Source organism: Carassius auratus, chromosome 4 (assembly GCF_003368295.1).
Source record: "Carassius auratus strain Wakin chromosome 4, ASM336829v1, whole genome shotgun sequence".
In the NCBI taxonomy this organism is placed as follows: domain Eukaryota; kingdom Metazoa; phylum Chordata; class Actinopteri; order Cypriniformes; family Cyprinidae; genus Carassius; species Carassius auratus.
In genome coordinates this window covers 13,070,773-13,088,257 of record NC_039246.1, presented here as the reverse complement: position 1 = coordinate 13,088,257, position 17,485 = coordinate 13,070,773, and the positions used below count along the sequence as shown (strand labels likewise).

At 37.2% G+C, this 17,485-nt stretch overlaps 2 protein-coding genes across 3 annotated transcripts; both read left to right on the top strand.

Moving 5' to 3' along the window:
* The first annotated feature begins 4,598 nt into the window (after nt 1-4,598).
* Nucleotides 4,599-7,322, top strand: avpr1ab (arginine vasopressin receptor 1Ab). The gene is made up of 2 exons (XM_026227356.1): nt 4,599-5,877; nt 6,876-7,322. The coding sequence occupies exons 1-2, from the start codon at nt 5,010-5,012 to the stop codon at nt 7,202-7,204; spliced, it is 1,197 nt and encodes a 398-aa protein (XP_026083141.1). The 5' UTR covers nt 4,599-5,009; the 3' UTR covers nt 7,205-7,322.
* Nucleotides 7,323-11,694: 4,372 nt separating this feature from the next.
* On the top strand, nt 11,695-17,446 carry hcfc2 (host cell factor C2). 2 transcript variants are annotated; one of them, XM_026227346.1, is made up of 15 exons: nt 11,695-11,964; nt 12,287-12,435; nt 12,529-12,689; nt 12,771-12,979; nt 13,060-13,144; nt 13,717-13,823; nt 13,924-14,151; nt 14,230-14,421; nt 14,537-14,592; nt 14,665-14,692; nt 14,963-14,994; nt 15,080-15,211; nt 15,314-15,499; nt 15,573-15,864; nt 16,801-17,446. In XM_026227346.1, the coding sequence occupies exons 1-15, from the start codon at nt 11,805-11,807 to the stop codon at nt 16,878-16,880; spliced, it is 2,097 nt and encodes a 698-aa protein (XP_026083131.1). In that variant the 5' UTR covers nt 11,695-11,804; the 3' UTR covers nt 16,881-17,446. The 2 variants fall into 2 exon arrangements, with proteins under 2 accessions (XP_026083131.1, XP_026083122.1); XM_026227337.1 differs by having other exon boundaries at nt 14,665-14,722.
* The last annotated feature ends 39 nt before the right edge of the window (nt 17,447-17,485 follow it).

Below are 17,485 nucleotides of genomic sequence, written 5' to 3'. Positions count from 1 at the left end.
GTAATTCTTTCTTCGTATTATTGCTGCTATGAGACTTTAAGGATGAAAACAACATTGTTTTCTCTCTCAAGTGCTCAGTCATCTTTGGCAAGGTAGGAATTAGAGGTTTAAAGATGGATCCCATATTTGATCGATGACTTTAGGGTCTCTGACTATCACTGCATCCATCATAAGACTAAGATCTTGCAGGGCAGAATGACACAAAACAGACAGACCTGACAAAAAAACTCATGTATATATATATATACCACAACATGCAACTGGTAACTCACACAACTCACTGGGAATTAACATGCCATGAAACATTTGGAACAGGATGAGACGTGACCGAACAGAACCACGCATGATCAATCAAGTGAAGAATAACCAGAGACATCCTTCAGAAGTGGCTCTTCGGCTCCAGAATCTCGGTCTCGCTTTCTTTAATAAATGAATGACAGAGAGAGAGAAAGAGCAAGAGACAGAAAGGATAAGATAACAGAATCTGTAATGTACCTACAACATTTACACCCACAAATCTTAAGCTAGCAAACTACGATGTTCAGCAGAACACACAATTCACCGACTTGTGCAGGAACCATGTTTCTGTAAAGTAGCATTACTGAAGTTTGGAAGTCGTTTTATCAGTTTTATTGGCCATCAATCAATGAAATCAAAAAAAAGTTTGCCGTCCTGTTATCTGAAATTAAAACTATACATTTTTTTATATTTAAATTAGGCTGGAATTAAAAATTAAGTCTAAACATTAACTGATAAACATAAATGTAAATTAATAGAAGAATTAATTAGAAATGTTGCCTTGGCAGCTGACTGAATAAAATACGTATAGTTTGACATTTAAAAAAAACTAAAAAGCTTAAACTGAAATAGCTAAAAGCTACATTTTATTTAAAATAAATAAATAAATAAATAAATATGGCTAAATATTTTTTTAAAGCACATAAAACTATTAAAACTAAACTAAAATGTAAACGAAAACTGAAATACAAATAAAGGCTAATTCAAATTATTAATAAATAGTATAGAAAAATAACTGGTTGGTTCCAATTTGCATGATTTGAGGTGTCTTTGAAGCAAAAATTACACAAATATGAGTTCAAATTAATTTCATATAGTTCATAAACAGCTGTTTAGATCACATATACATAAGAACACGTACATTTAGCATACGTTTATATATTTACACGTCTACTGTATTAAAAGCATGCATACACATGCTCACACTCACACACAAAGATTGCACAACTGACTGTTATTTTGAGAGGAAAAGATGAATGATTAATATTTTGTGATCATTAATCCTTGCAGGCTGAGGTACCCAAACAAATGTATCACAGATGACACTGTTAAAACACACAAACTATGGCATTAATCCCAAACTTCAGTAAAAGCTGTATTTCTCACCTGAGGCTTTATGCATATAAATTGGACATTAAAACATAGTGAATCTGTGAATGGGGACGGAAATTAAAACCCTCTTTTATTAACTTTCTTGCACAGATCTCTTTCCTTTCTTTCACATACACGTCTTTATCTCTCTGACAATACAATATACAGCAAATGGGCTTGTGTCAACTTCACAGCTGCTGTTCTGTAGTAAGACACAAGGTAGACCACTGTAACAAGGTTAAAAGATATGTGGGCTGAGAGATACAGACAGAGATGAGGGATGCATGATCTCTAGATCTGTTCTTGCCTCATGTTCTCTAATAAGGAGACAAATGTATTTTTATCTGTTTGTTCATGATGTTGTGATGCCTACATCCTCCCTGTCCAACACTTCATCTGCTAATAATGAATCCCTAAACAGGTATAAACTTACATTTAAACTGAAAATCCTACACAGTGAAAACAGTTAAAATGACTAATGCAGTTTCTGTATGCAACCAAAGACCTGCTCGTTTCAGATATAATGACCTGCACAGTCCAAGCCCACCAGTGACACCACCATACATTACAATAAAAATAGCTCAGCCTCTGAAAGCATGCACTAACTTCCCACATTCAATATGCAACTTAAAAACCTACTGCTTTATTAAAGTTTTAGGTTAGTGGAATTATTTTTGGGAAATGTAAAATCCACTGTGACTGGCTGGCTTTACACACCTTTAAAACTCACCAATATGTCAAGGTTATAGGTTACAGGAATTAAATCTTTGGGAAAACACTTCCACTGAATTAAATATAGCAATTAACTAGAGATTCATATTCATATATCCCAAATAGTTTTAAGTTATGTGCAATGAGCAGTATTTATTATATATGTAATCAGTAATGCTGATTACATATATGTATGTGTGTGTGTGTGTATATATATATATATATATATCTATATATATATATATATATATATATATATATATATATATATATATATATATATATATATATTTGGTCACTTATAGGCCACAATTAAAACTGTATAAATTTTAGAACTGTATATAACAGAATATCAAAGCAAATGACATTAAATAAATTAAGTATTTTTTTTATTTACTTATTAAAATATTATTTTACATAGAGGTTGTATGGTTTTAAAATAAGATATTTTGCATCTAATTCAAAGAAATTCAGACGTTCTTTAATGTGTGACTCAAATGTTTAAATGACAAATGTTATATTAAGTGTTCAAATACTTAATATAATTGTATTTGGATGCTGCTTATTATTTCTGTACATTTCACTATTCTTCTATTCTAGCCTGTACTCCACCGTGCAATCTTGAATGTTCTATTATAGCATGCTATATTTTGTAATTAATTCAATGGAACGCAGACCTTTTTAAGTGCGACTCAAAATCATTTCGTATTTGAGCTCTGTATATTAATTCTGTATTTTTCACTATTTTTACTTGATTCTCCTTTTTAAACTTTAAACTTTCTATTGCAGCATGTTAGATTTTGTATCTGCAATTCAACATTGTTCAATTGTGATTAAGTCTCCAAATACTATTTGGACACTGCATAATTATGTATAGCCTACTTCACAATTTCTTTCTTTCATCTTTATTCTATCTTACACTCCTCTGAACAGTCTTTGAACTTTCTAGAACAGCTTTTCATACCATTTCCACCTCAAGATGATGTGTTCTTTTATATTCCTCGTTTGTAGGACTCTGACTAAAAGCATCTGCCAAATGAAGTAATGTAAATGTGCCTCTTCTAAGGGTGAACCCTCAGTGCACACCGATTGCAGACCGCAGTCAATGGATGCGTCATTCAGCATTATTGATTACCTCGATCCATAATGAAGGCTCATCACAGAGAGGGGGAAAAAGATAATCAGCATCTGAGACAGACGAGCATTTACTCCCACACGACTCCAATCCCTGTCCTAGCTGAAAATTGTCAACTAAGTGTCACACTTTGTATTACCGCCATGCTTCTTCAAGTTCTCAAGACACTTACCCCAGGCCATAAAACCTTTCAGTCCATCCACCTCTTTACATAAATGTTCACAGTAAAAACCACTCTGGAATAATTTAGCATTGCTTTTGACTGTGTCCTATTTCTTCACCACAGCTCCACAGCAATGAACTGGACAGAAAAAGGACAAGAAATATTTCAGAATGTTTTTCATATCTAACAATGATTAAAAAAACATGAAATGGATTTCACAAATGTCTTCTTTTCAGCAAGTTTAGGCAGGACATGTTGTACCTGTACCTGTTTTATGCTAAATGCTATATGTATCTTCAAAATTGTAAATAAAATAAAGTTTATTGGAGTACTTTATGAAGAAAATACTGATCATTATACTTGAAAATTTCATGTTTTTCAATTAAATTCAATATATTCTGTTTTTGTAAAACGTGTGGAGTTTACTAGCAAGTAAATCAACAGAATTTTTTATGTATCTGCTAATAGGTACATATACACTAAATAATGTACCACATGTTTATAAATTTAATCAAATAGACCATGTCATAATTAATTTTACAAATGTAGATTCTACATCAGAGACTCGCTTATCTCATTTGTGCTTTAAGCAAATGATCTCCATTAAGCAAAAGCCTAAGTAGCTATGTGAACCATTGGTAATGAGGCACCTGGTCATTATCTGCACTCAGACTTTCAGTGGAGATGTTGTGACTTCACTGACATCGTAACGAGGCTTACTTTCCATAAGTGTTTTGCAAGTAAGATTTAAACTTTGTACAAACATTTCTTTGCCTCTCTGTTTCTCAGTGACCACATCTGGCTCATTAAACCCAGCGCCTGCTTCATCACTGTTGAAAACCTTGCAACTGTAATAACTTGGACTACGATGACAAAATTTGATGGCATTGACAAATCAAAAAAAAATATATTTTATTTTTTTACAAAAAAAGTACAATTAGGCATATATTGTAAGCATTTTACACCAAAATTAAATTGTATTTTATGGTTTGTTTACTCACCGCACCTTGCTCTTTATTGACACATAGCTATACACATACATGCTCAGGCAATCGAAAATCAAGTATTGTTATATTTAATATCACATATTAAAAATGTGACTTGACTTGCATATTTGATTGAAGCATTTTTGTCTGTTATAAATTAAACTGAACACGCTCCGTTGGTTCCACTGAGGGCGCGCCCAACAAATACTTGCTTTTACTTGTACGGTTGTTTTTAGGATTCAAGAGGGGTTTTTTTTGGTTAGGGGCGTGCATTCGAAGAGAGAGGGAGGCTCTTGAGCTTGCCAGCCTCTTCACTGGGGGCTGGATTTAAGCAGTGCAGCGCTTGTCTGTCGATCGTCATGACCTTTACGCGTCAGATAACCACAACTGAAACACATATGCACCCCCAGAATGTGATCCACGTCTCGGAGACTTAAATGCATCTGTCCTCTTCAGTCTAAGAGTGCACACGCTTGAAGTCTCCGTAGGGAATTCCCATCTGCTGCCTTTTACGCACGAGAATCCGTGCGCAATGAAGCTCTGCCTGGCGCGCACCTCTCCACGTACCTGAGAGCACGCGCAAGATTTTACGCATGAAAATAGCATCTCGTTTCCAAACCTAACCATGGGCAACGCGTCGAACCAAACCACGGCGAACAACGACACCGACCCGTTCGGCAGGAACGAAGAAGTGGCCAAAATGGAGATCACGGTTTTAAGCGTCACCTTCCTCGTTGCGGTGATGGGAAATCTGTGCGTGCTGCTGGCCATGCACAACACCAAGAAGAAGAGCTCACGGATGCACTTGTTCATCAAGCACCTGAGCCTCGCGGACCTGGTGGTGGCTTTCTTCCAGGTTCTTCCACAGCTCTGCTGGGAGATCACCTTCAGGTTTTACGGACCTGACTTTCTTTGCCGGATTGTCAAGCATCTCCAAGTCCTAGGCATGTTCGCGTCCACCTATATGATGGTGATGATGACACTGGACCGCTACATCGCCATATGCCACCCTCTGAAGACTCTCCAGCAGCCCACGAAGCGCGCCTACATCATGATCGGGTGCACTTGGCTCTGCAGCCTGTTGCTCAGCACCCCTCAATACTTCATCTTCTCTCTGAGTGAGATCCAGAACGGCTCGGATGTGTATGACTGCTGGGGCCACTTCGTCGAGCCGTGGGGCATCCGAGCCTACATCACCTGGATCACCGTGGGCATCTTCCTCCTCCCTGTCATCATCCTCATGATCTGCTACGGGTTCATATGCCACAGTATCTGGAAGAACTTCAAGTCCAAGACCAAGAGAGGCACTCTGCACAGCACTAAGGACGGGATGATTGGAAAGGGCTCTGTCAGCAGTGTCACCATCATCTCAAGAGCCAAACTAAGAACAGTGAAGATGACATTCGTGATTGTTTTGGCGTATATTGTGTGCTGGGCTCCGTTCTTCATCGTGCAAATGTGGTCCGTCTGGGATGAAAACTTCTCCTGGGATGGTAAGTTGATCAGGGTGGCACGTGTAAATACATTTAAGCACAGTATTTAGTAAAAAAATAAATAATCAAAAACTTTCAGAGTTTGTTTTAAACGCAAATACTTTCCGGCGCGAACGCTGAAAGTTTGTCTTAAGTCGCGCTAGAGCGGTTAAAACCATAGGTAAACATCTTAAAGTATAAACAAAACACAATTTTTGTCTTCGTGTATAATTCTTTTAAAAATAGATTGATAAATTGTAATTGTATTTATGTGTTTTTTTGTTCTATTTACCGTACAAAACAAAACAGTCCAGCAACACGTGCTATGGTTACCTTCTCGCGCAAATGCTATTTCCGTTCGCGAATCTGATTTTGTAGTTACAGAAAACTTTTGGAAACCTAAATATATATGAAAAATAAATAAATAAATGAATTATAAAACAATACAAGACCTAATCTTTAATCGGTTTTATTTTAAGCCTTAATCTAGGCTGAATAATAACCCAATATATTCGACCAATAACCCCTAATTCTGGCAATTCACAATACTAGTAATAGCATCTCCAAACATAATTGCAGGCATGGTTTTAATCTCCTTGCTAATGAAAACGCTAATGTAATTTCTATAGTAATTAGAAACCACTTCTAAAAAGACAAAACAAGAAAGAACCAAAGATCAGACTGGATTCCATTTAATGTATTTTCCAGATCAGAACTTCAGTTTATCAGGAAGATCTTATCTGTCTCTCAGAGAATTATTTTCTGAATTCCATTAGCATTCCTTTGAGATTACAGGATTCAAGAGGTTGTATTACTGTTTTTCATTACTATCAGTGTGTGTGTGTGTGTGGGTGTGTGTGTGTATGTATATTTTTCAAGATTGGAAGACAAACTTCCAAAAAGGCAATATTAGTTTTATATAATGAAGCATTATGCAACAGCACAGTATATATATATATCAGTTACCAGCCCAAATCTTTAACCCCAAAGCTACGTCACTCAATCCTTCTCTTTTTCAGATTCTGAAAATGCAGCGGTGACCCTCTCTGCCCTGCTGGCGAGTCTTAACAGCTGCTGTAACCCATGGATCTACATGCTCTTCAGCGGACACCTCCTCTATGACTTCTTAGCCTGTTTCCCCTGCTGGAACAAACCCCAAAACACGTTACACAAAGTGGACTCGGACAGCAGCATCCGGAGGAACACCCTCCTGTCCAAGCTGGCTACTGTCCGAACCAAAGATGGGTTCGACTCTTGGAAAGACCCATGCAACTCCCGAAAGTCCAGTCAATCTTTAGGGCTAGACTATTCCCGCAAATCCAGTCAGTGTTTGCAACTTGACTGTTAGCGCAAATCAAGCCAGAGCGTTCCAGTGGAGTCCTAGGAGCCAGATGGGGATTAATAAAAAAGCATGAAAATAAATGTATAAGCAAAAAACTTTTTCTATACGGTTTTAAGAGATAAGTTGTGTAGTGAGAGTCTGCTCATTTTCTGCTTATGTAGGTTGCCTACTCAAAAAATCTGAAATATTCATGGTGAATGAGATTTTGATTGTCTTGTAATCTACAGTGAAAGATTTTTGGTTTTCTAAAATTGTGTTCATTCTAATAAATGATGCATTTATTTTACAGATCATTATGTTGCATTGCACTTTCTATTTACAACTAAAGTCTGTGACTTCATTTTTGTGTTTTAGTATTGGTGAGAACTTCAGCTTCATTTCTTGAGCTGACGTGCATCTTATTTGTTTACACCGATAACATGAAGCTCTTTTTGACTAGCTGGGAGTAAAAGAGTGTATTGTGTCAGTGTTATGACTGACTAAACAAATGTTATTTTAGCACTGGTATATAACTTGTGCTTTGTCTTGTATTGGTCATGCCAAACTTTAACTAAGCAAAATGACTGTTTATGCAAATATAAAAATGTACGTGTATGAAAACTGGCATTTTGTTGTTTCAAATATTTTTTTTTATAAATATATAAAAATATCTCAACAAATAAAAACCGCAGTTAGAAACAATCTGTGTGTTCAGTTTGGGTAAAAATTGAAATGTACTCACCTGCAGGCCATCCAAGATGTAGAGTCTATTTCGGCATCGAAAGATTTGATCAAATGTAGCATTACTTGCTCACCAGTGGATCCTCTGCAGTGAATGGGTGCCGCCAGAATGAGAGTCAAAACAGCTGATGAAAACATCACAATAATCCACACAAATCCAGTCCATCAACTAACATCTTGTGAAGTAAAAATCTTATAATAAACAAATTAAGTTGTTTTAAACTTTAAAATGTTGTCCTCTATCCATAATTTCGCTTTCTCCAGTTAAATGATTTATCATCCTTATATACACAGGCTCAATATATGTTTGACTGACAGGTCTCTTCCAGATTCCGACATATTATATTAGTAATAATGGCACTGAGATCAATGAAGGAGGGAATATAAATGTACATTTTTTTTAACCATTTCGATGAGCTGTGGGAGTCATTTTCTACTGCTGACCAATGTCTGCAATCTTGGTTGCATAACGAGGGACCAGAACACAAGAGCAAATCTTCCACCCTTAAATGCACTGTATAACTCGCTATAAAATACTCAAACCAATTGTTATTCAAATTCTGAATTGTTATTGTATTGATTTTTTCACCAACTGCTTGTTATGTTGTATTCATACATCCCCTAAGGTGATTTAGGCTATGTATGAATACAAGCCTTCTATAGTCCACACAGGTGATCCTTTACATCTGCTTCAATCTCAGTTCAGGTTACATTTAAACTCCATTCATCTCCCACAGCTTTCCCTTATCTGCTTGAAATGAAAACCCCAGTGGCTCCAATCTGCCAATCCCAGTCTTATCAAAAGGCAAGTTCTGGCTAAGCCAGGATTCAAACAAACCTCGTCACTTAATGCCGGTTTCATCCTCAGACCCGAACACCACTGGCAAGCAATCAGCTTTTTATTATAGGATTCAAACCCAACTGACTAGTAATATCAGGCTCATCTTTTAAACTAAATGTTTTGGACGGGTAAAGCCTGTCTTGTCAATGAGTCAAACAGGAAAGGTTTTTTGTTTTTAGGCAGCAAATCTAATAAAGGCAAGGGCCATGTGGATTTTCAAAGACATTGAAAATACAACAGAAAGCCAGGAGAGAGGTTCCACTAAAACAAGTGCAGAGACGCACACAGAACAAACAAACTGAACTGAGGAAATCATTCCACAAAGAACCTTTAACATTCATGGAATGTTCTTTATAATGGAAAAGGGTTCTTTAGAATATTCTTTTCAGACTGAAAGATTATTTGAGGAACCAGAAATGATTTATGCAATGTAATGAAATCAACCTTGTGGATGTTCATCACATTTAATTATAGAGTGAAGGAGGACATTTCATGGAGCATTTCATCAATAATATCTCTTCAAACAGTTCTCTGCTCTTACCAGGTTTGTCAGCCTGCTGGTGAATAAAGAAAGGTTAGATAAGTTCAGTTCAAGTAGATGATGAAACTTTCTCTCTTCAGATTGATTCTTGAATTTCCACTGTATTAAGGATTTGGAATCTTTATTCAAAGGAATATGGTTTAAGCATCTCAGACAGGCTGTTAATTACCACAGAAAATGTATAAAAGTAAACAAAAATGTGTTCAATACTTCATTTACAATGGCAAACCATTGTTCCATAGACAAAACTAAATGAGTGTTTCAAGGATATCAAAGAATGCTGTTACTTTAAACACAATTAGGTTACATGAACACATTGTTTTTCTATAGCTTGCCTCAAACCTAAACAATATGTTACATTATTTTGCAAGGTTGCCAGGAAGGAAAGTGCATTGTTTAAGAAAGGAAGTTTATCTTTAGGGTTAATGGGGGAGAATCCAAAATAGAACAACTTTCATCATGCAGCTTTACTAGTGGAAGCTCTCCTGACAATCTCAAAGATGATGAGAACAAGCTCAACTTCACATCTCTCTTATTCTCATACTGTACATCCCTCGTAAAAGCTTCCTCTCCAGCTGCCTGCATCTTCTTCACCTCTCCCACTCAACCGGTTTCCCTTCATTAATTATCTGCTTTTTTTTTTATTAAAATGCTGCAATCCAGCCACAACACAGTAAAAGTGTGACTCTACAAGGGGCCAGTCTTAAACAACAAACATTGTAGACACAATCTGGTCATTAAATCATTCATTTTTTTGCTCTGCCATGGGAATTATTCTGTCACAATCATGCCAACTCTAATATTGGAATGTAGCGAAGACTGAGAAACAGTGAAACTTTTCAGTTCTCAGAATGAGGTTTAAACTCTAAACTTCTACAGCGATTCTTCTCTTCCGGCATCCCTCGCTTCATTCCTTTCTCGCTCTGGCATCATTCTTTCTTCCATTTTGAAAATAAGCATCGCAATCTCTTTACCACATCTATTTGCCACAGACTCCTAATCTCTGATGAATGCCTGCTCTGCTGTGACACATTATTGAATAGCAATTTTTTTCACTTTTCTTACCCTCTTTGTTCCTTTATTGACATTCGCAAAAACTTCTGTAGCTCTCTCTTTTCATTCAAAAGATATCTTTATGTAAGGAGTAGCTGACAGCTTGTTCTCTATCCATCTTTCAATAATTTTTTTCTTCTTCTCTAAATCAGTGAAGGAAATGTAAGCGGTCATCACCTCAGAGAAGAGCTGGCCACATTAACCCATTGTTCTTTTTCAGTGTAATTTATAGACACAGCATGGCGTGGTTTTTCAATTACGACAGTCAAACCATATTTTACTCCAAATATAACTTAGAATGCCCTATATTTCTCAAATATCTTTATATATGGATTTACTCATACATTATGAAACAACTGTCTTGCACCACCAAACAAATGCCATTTCAATTTAAAACACTTTTGTTAAAAGGCCTCAACTTCTTGCATGTGCACATCTGCATGTCATGGATAAAATAATTTGGGAACGGGATCTTTACATACATTCAACATTTTTGATTTCTTCTACTTCATTGTAGAAGACATAGATTTGAGTGAATCCAACTAAACCACTTATGAACCATAACGTTTAGAGTTTATGGTATGTTGTAAAATCATTCCTCATTTTCTGTGCCTCTGAAAACCCCAAATCCTTATAGACTTTTGCTGACCTCTAGGTTTCACATGAGATATTACAACTTAAACACAGTTCATGGACAGTAGGTGAATCTTCTGCCGTTTTGATGCCTCCGAGACAAAATTGGTATTTTATATCTTTAGGTTGTTATAAATATAAAATACATCGCCAATGATAGCTACCATACTAGAAATGTTAAAATTTCACACAATATGTTGCACATTCATTACAATTATTAGAATTCAAATAATATTTTAATTAATTAGTTTGAATATTTTAATTGATTTGTTTCAACAGCACTCACTTGCTATACTAAAAGAGAACATTCCTGTTTAAATGTATTAACTATACTGTATTTAAATATTTTAAATGTAATAATTTAGATTTAGATTTTTAGTTTTGTCTCCATGAATGCACTACTATATTTTAAAAACAATATTTCATATAAAAAATCATTTATATTTATAATTATAATTTACTTCACCACATTTATCTGTTTTAGTAGAATATTTTAAAAGTAAAGCATTTCTTTTTAACAGTAACTTCTTTGTCTACAGCACACATTTACAAATTAAGTTTTTTTTCCTCGTGATATTCATCTATCGTATTATTTTAATGTAATGAATGGCTTTTACGGTCCCCTGGGCTTATTTTCTGTATTTGCAAAAAAAAAGGCTGATTTGTCGAAAGTGCGTCGTCTTTTGGTCACGTGACATACGTTGAGCCAATCACAGAGACATTTTCACGCACGAGAAAGCGCTAAGAATTGTTTGCATGGAGTCCGCCTTTACGCGATTGCAATTGTGCAAAATCAGACCTATGTGAAATAACCTATTATGATTAATAAGGGGCCCATATGGAAAAGAGTGCGGTCTTACGCTGGACCCGTTCCGAGGGCGAGGCACGGGCACCGGGCCGTGTCTATACGAGAGCTGGTAGTTGTGTTTGGAGGTGGAAACGAGGGAATAGCGACCAATCTGCATGTTTATAACTCAGGTAACGTTAGTGCTGCATCATTTGGATTACAATGGATGCATCATTTATAAAAACTCATATAGAGACGTGACTTCAGATTGCATGTAGTACCCAGCAATAAATGCACTGATGGATTACTGTAAACAAATCATTGGTTAATAATATACATGAAAATAGTTAGAAATGCTACTAAACTCTGTTATCATGTTTTCATATTCATTAAAGCTGACTAGTTTATGTACATTAAAAGAATTAGAAATTCCATGATTTTTTTTTAAAATCCATATTTAATGCTGATGTACACAATCTTTGATCAATGAAAGTTGTAAACCATATATTTCAGTGACTAGGCAGTGGTTCCTGCCGGCAGTGAGAGGCGATATCCCACCTGGTTGTGCCGCTCATGGCTTTGTTTGTGAAGGCACACGGATCCTGGTGTTCGGAGGGATGGTTGAATTTGGACAGTATACCAACAGCCTCTATGAACTGCAGGTGAGCGGTTGATACCTAAATGAAAGAATTAATAGTTCATGTCATGGCTTTGGGAGGCCAAGGCCATGATTTCATATCTGTTCTTTCTTTTAGGCCAGTCGATGGTTGTGGAAGAAACTGAAGCCACGCCCACCTAGGAACGCATCACTTCCATGCCCACGGATTGGCCACAGCTTCACTCTTCACGCTAATAAGTGTTACCTTTTTGGTGGAATGGCCAATGACAGTGAAGACCCAAATGGCAATATACCACGGTGTGCATATTTACATGCATTTATGGGTGTCGAATGCAAAAACACATACATACTCACATGGATATTTGTGTCTCTATGTAGGTATTTAGATGACTTCTATGAGCTGGAGCTGCAGGTCCAGTCTGGGGTTAAAGGCTGGAACATCCCTGAAAGCAGAGGTGGAGGGCCGTCAGCCAGGGAATCCCATAGTTCTGTGATGTACTGTGGCAAGGGGGGAAGTGGCCCAAAGCTGTACATATTTGGGGGCATGTGTGGGCACAGACTGAATGATTTGTGGCAACTAGACATTGGTAAGGCCTTGTTCATATTTATCAGAATGACTTGTTTCTTTTTATATGAGTTCATTAGCTTATGTTTTCATTCATTTCAGAGACTATGACTTGGTCATTACCTCTAATCAGTGGTCAGCTGCCGCTACCCAGGAGTCTGCACACCTCCAATGTGATTGGAAACAAGTAAAGCCATTGCCTGTTTCTTTTTTGATTTACTGTAGGGAGCTTCAGTTCAGTTCATTTAAATTGATGTGAAAATCGGCTGAGAACTGAACAAATAATTGTAACCTGAGGAAAACAGGAATCATGTCTTCATGGCAGTTCTTTTGTGGATAATACAAAATTGTTGTCGAAACCAAAAACGCTTAAAATGTAAAAAAGACACTATTTCTGAAATCAGCACCACAAAATTTGTAAAAAATAAGTATTGGGTTCCATTCAGCAAAAATGATAATAATTTGCAGTGCAATTAGCAGTTTAACTTGTCACAATGGTTTCAAAATTCCCATTTGAGAAATGGCAGAGGCTCCTCATGTAATGTTGACAAAACCACTCCTCTGAAAACCCATTAGACATCCATTAGGGGTGAATTAGCCTCTTGGGTTTGCCTAGATACTGACGTCATGACTGAACAGCCCCATTGTCCATTTCCTCTCTCAATATCACTTTTCAGTAAAGTCAAGATGTTCAAAGTTATTCCAATGTCTTTTATATTAATTTACCTCCCACGGTCTAATTTTATCTTCCTGTTGTAGGTTATACGTGTTTGGAGGCTGGGTTCCCGTTGGAGAGGCAGAGGATACACTCGCCGCCGATGGAGTCAAGTGGGTCTGCACCAACTCTCTTTCCATGCTAAACCTTGGTATGATCATTAGTATTACATGGTTCTTGCAGCTAGATAATCTTTAAAATTGCTTTATTATCATTACGTGTTTTCTCTTGGTATGGTTTGCTTACTGTAGACACATTGACATGGTATGACTTGACACCAGAAGAACACCAGCAGGGATCGGCTTCAGATGTACAGTTGGACAAACAGGAAGAGGGTAATGCACACTGGCCGAAAGCACGAGCTGGACACTGCGCAGTAACCGTCGGCACTCGTCTGTATGTCTGGAGTGGGCGAGATGGATACAGAAAGTCCAATAACTACCAGGTGTGCTGCAAAGATCTGTGGTACCTTGAAACAGGTGAGTGATACACTCAATAAATCAACAAAGTGTACATCTGAACATTTAAATCATCAAGATGTGATTTTTTGTGTGTAGAGAAGCCTTCCACTCCTGGTGCAGTGTTCCTTGTGAAGTCTACAATTAATATGCTACATGTCGCCTGGCGGCCCCTACCTGCAGCTGAATGTTATTTGCTTCAGCTGCAGCCAATCACATCTCAGTCCGCTTCCACTGAACCACAGTCCACACCATCAGACACTGGAGACAGAAAGAAATCTGTACAAATAGGTATTACAGCTCATTCCAAGTTGTTTTGTGCTCAAATGTAATTTTGTAAAAGGTTCAAGAACCCTGTGTGTATTATTTATAATTTAAATAATTGTTATTTACATTTTCGGTCTAGACTCCCAGCCAAATGAAGATGTCAAAGTCAGAAGAGAAAAAGAATCTTCTTCCCAGGTCAGATTTCTGCATTGTAGTATGTTTCCTATATGATATTTTTATTAATCTCACAGGGTTTTCTTATTTTAGGAAAGCATTTCGAGGCCAAAAGAACTAGGTGAGGAATGGACAGACGTCCGGCCAAAAGGTGACAATGGTAGAAAAGTGAACACTGCTTCTGAAATGTACTTTAATATGCATGTTCAGTCATATATATATATACCTGATAATGTGCATAATCAAAGATCATGAAGGTGTTTCCGTGATGGCATCAAACATGAATAAGGCTGGCAAGCTGAATAGTACATCTCAGCGCCACACTTCCTGTTGAAAATAGATCAACTGTTACTGTAGTTTTCCTTTCTTACTATTATATTATCATTCACAGAACGAGACATTTCTCCGATACCATCCCAACAGGTAGGGTGTTACAGTGTGTTCCTGTATTTATATAGGTATAAAGCTCCTAAAACCACTTGACACATTTCTCCCTGTGCCCTTACAGTCTGAGGACTCTGTGTGGTTTGATGTGGGTGTGTTTAAAACACTGTATTGTGAGGTTACACACTACTTCCTGCCTTCTGAGGAAGGTGACATGGCCTCGACCCTGTTTGTTCGAAACGCATCTGACAGTGAGGTTAGTGTGTGGTACTGGTTTGATACTACCACACCTAATTGTAACGGTTTCCAGTTGCGACAGTGTCTGACAGTTTTACGTCACCACTTTCTGTCCCGACAGTGGGAGCTGCCGGGTCCTCATTGTTTTAAGGATCGTGAGAAGCAGGAATTGGCCTCAGGTGTCACATACAGATTCCGGGTGGCCGGACTGAACAGCCGTGGCCTGGGCAACTTCAGTCCCGTCAGCGAGTTTAAAACCTGCCAGCTTGGATTTCCTGGAGCGCCATCTGCTGTAAAAATCACCAAGGTACAATCAGTCTTCTCAGTGATGACAAACATTTTGCATTCAGAGACGTTTAGATGCTATGTTATGATTTCAGGATAAAGATTCAGTGCATATCACCTGGGAGCCTCCCACCTCTCCGTCGGGGAAGATCACTGAGTATTCCATGTACTTGGCTGTGAGGAAGAGTCGAGGGAACAGCGGGGAGCGTCCTGGCGAGTTGGCCTTCATCCGAATCTACCGTGGCACCAAGACCTCATGCACAGTCAGTGAAAGCCAGCTGAGCAATGCCCACATCGACTGCTCGGCACGGCCTGCTGTCGTCTTCCGTATCGCTGCCAAGAACGAGCAGGGCTACGGTCCGGCCACTCAGATCCGCTGGCTGCAAGGTGTGCAAAAACTTCTAAAGCTTCGACTCATTAATGTGTATCCTCATCTGTGACCCTGGAGCACAAAACCAGTCATAAGTAGCACGGGTATATTTGTAGCAATAGCCTTCAGTGCATTGTATGGGTCAAAATGATCGATTTTTTTTTTTTATGCCAAAAATCATTAGGATATTAAGATCATGTTCCATGAAGATATTTTGTAAATTTCCTACCGTAAAAATATCTAAACCTAATTTCTGGTTAGTAATGTGCATTGCTAAGGACTTCATTTGGACAACTTTAAAGTAGATTTTCCTCTAGATTTTTTTTTTTTTTTTTGTATCCTCAGCTTCCAGATTTTCATGTCCTTACAACCCCAAACCAAACATCAATTGAAAGCTTATTTATTCAGATTCCAGATGATTATATTATCATAATTTCAATAATTAAAGAAATATTAAAGGGCCAACTTACCTTTATAATATCATTGTTAATGCTGCTGATGTTTATTGGTCAAGTATTTGACCAAAAATACAAAACAATATTATGAAATATTATTATAATTTAAAATAATACATTTTAAAATGTAAATTATTCTTATGATGGGCAAAGCTGAATTTTCAGCATCATCACTCTAACCCGTAAGTGTCACATGATCCTTCAGAAATCATTCTAATATGCTGATTTAGTGCTCAAGAATCCTTTATTATTAATGCCGACTTACATTTTATCAGGTTAATTTGATGAATAGGAAGTTTAAAAGAACAGTATCTTTAAAAAAAGAAATATTTTGTAACATTATAAATGCCTTTACTGTCACTTTTGATCAATTTCATGTCACACACATTTAAAAAAACTTTTAAAATATTCATAACTTCTGAAAATTAATGTACACTGCAATATAATATCAATGCAATATACAGTCTGGTCCTAACTGCTTCATATGTCATGCTGCAGATGCGAGTAAACTGAAATCGTCAGCGGGGCAGGCAGACTCCAGTCCTCCAGCAGCAGAGCCTGACACCACTTGCAGATGAACTCTCACCCCTGATGGGTCGCAAGCTGCTGCACCGACTGCCAAAGCTCTAATACTTCAGGACTGCATTTCACTCTCTTGATTATTTCACAATGCCTTTTTCCATTTTACTCTTGTACTCTCCTGATGACTGACTGATCTCCGTTCACTGTTTTTCTATATTTTGATTGCCTTTTAATGTCATGGTTTTGTTTATACTGTAAGCTTTAGGTTTATCAGTATAAGCCAAAAAGGTCATCATCACTGTAAAATGTACATATTATGTTAACACTTTTTATACTGAGATCATGCGTTTATTTTTATTATGGATTGTTGTAGCCACATGCAACACTTTTTTTAATGCCTCCAAATCCCTAATATGGTTTTTGTGAGCAATATGTATTCATGCCTTAGTGGAAAAGGAGCTGCTTCCCCATATCTTAAACTGCATGTATGTTTCTTAAAATAGGCTCCTGTATTTTTAGGAACTGCATAATTGACAGTAGTTGAAACATAAACAGCTCCACCAGAGATCCCTTCATTTCAGTTTTTTCATTCGACTGAGCTCATTTTTGATTGCGTTATTTTTATTTTTCAAAAGCTGTCCAATTCTTACTCCTAAAAAGA

What these genes read in the sequence shown, in the direction of transcription:
- avpr1ab (XM_026227356.1), top strand. Translation starts at nt 5,010, where the DNA reads ATGGGCAACGCGTCGAACCAAACCACGGCGAACAACGACACCGACCCG. An exon ending in TGAAAACTTCTCCTGGGATG is followed by an intron (nt 5,878 to 6,875) that starts GTAAGTTGATCA and finishes TCTCTTTTTCAG; the next exon opens with ATTCTGAAAATGCAGCGGTG.
- hcfc2 (XM_026227337.1), top strand. Translation starts at nt 11,805, where the DNA reads ATGATTAATAAGGGGCCCATATGGAAAAGAGTGCGGTCTTACGCTGGA. An exon ending in TCTGCATGTTTATAACTCAG is followed by an intron (nt 11,965 to 12,286) that starts GTAACGTTAGTG and finishes CATATATTTCAG; the next exon opens with TGACTAGGCAGTGGTTCCTG. An exon ending in TTTGTGGCAACTAGACATTG is followed by an intron (nt 12,980 to 13,059) that starts GTAAGGCCTTGT and finishes CATTCATTTCAG; the next exon opens with AGACTATGACTTGGTCATTA.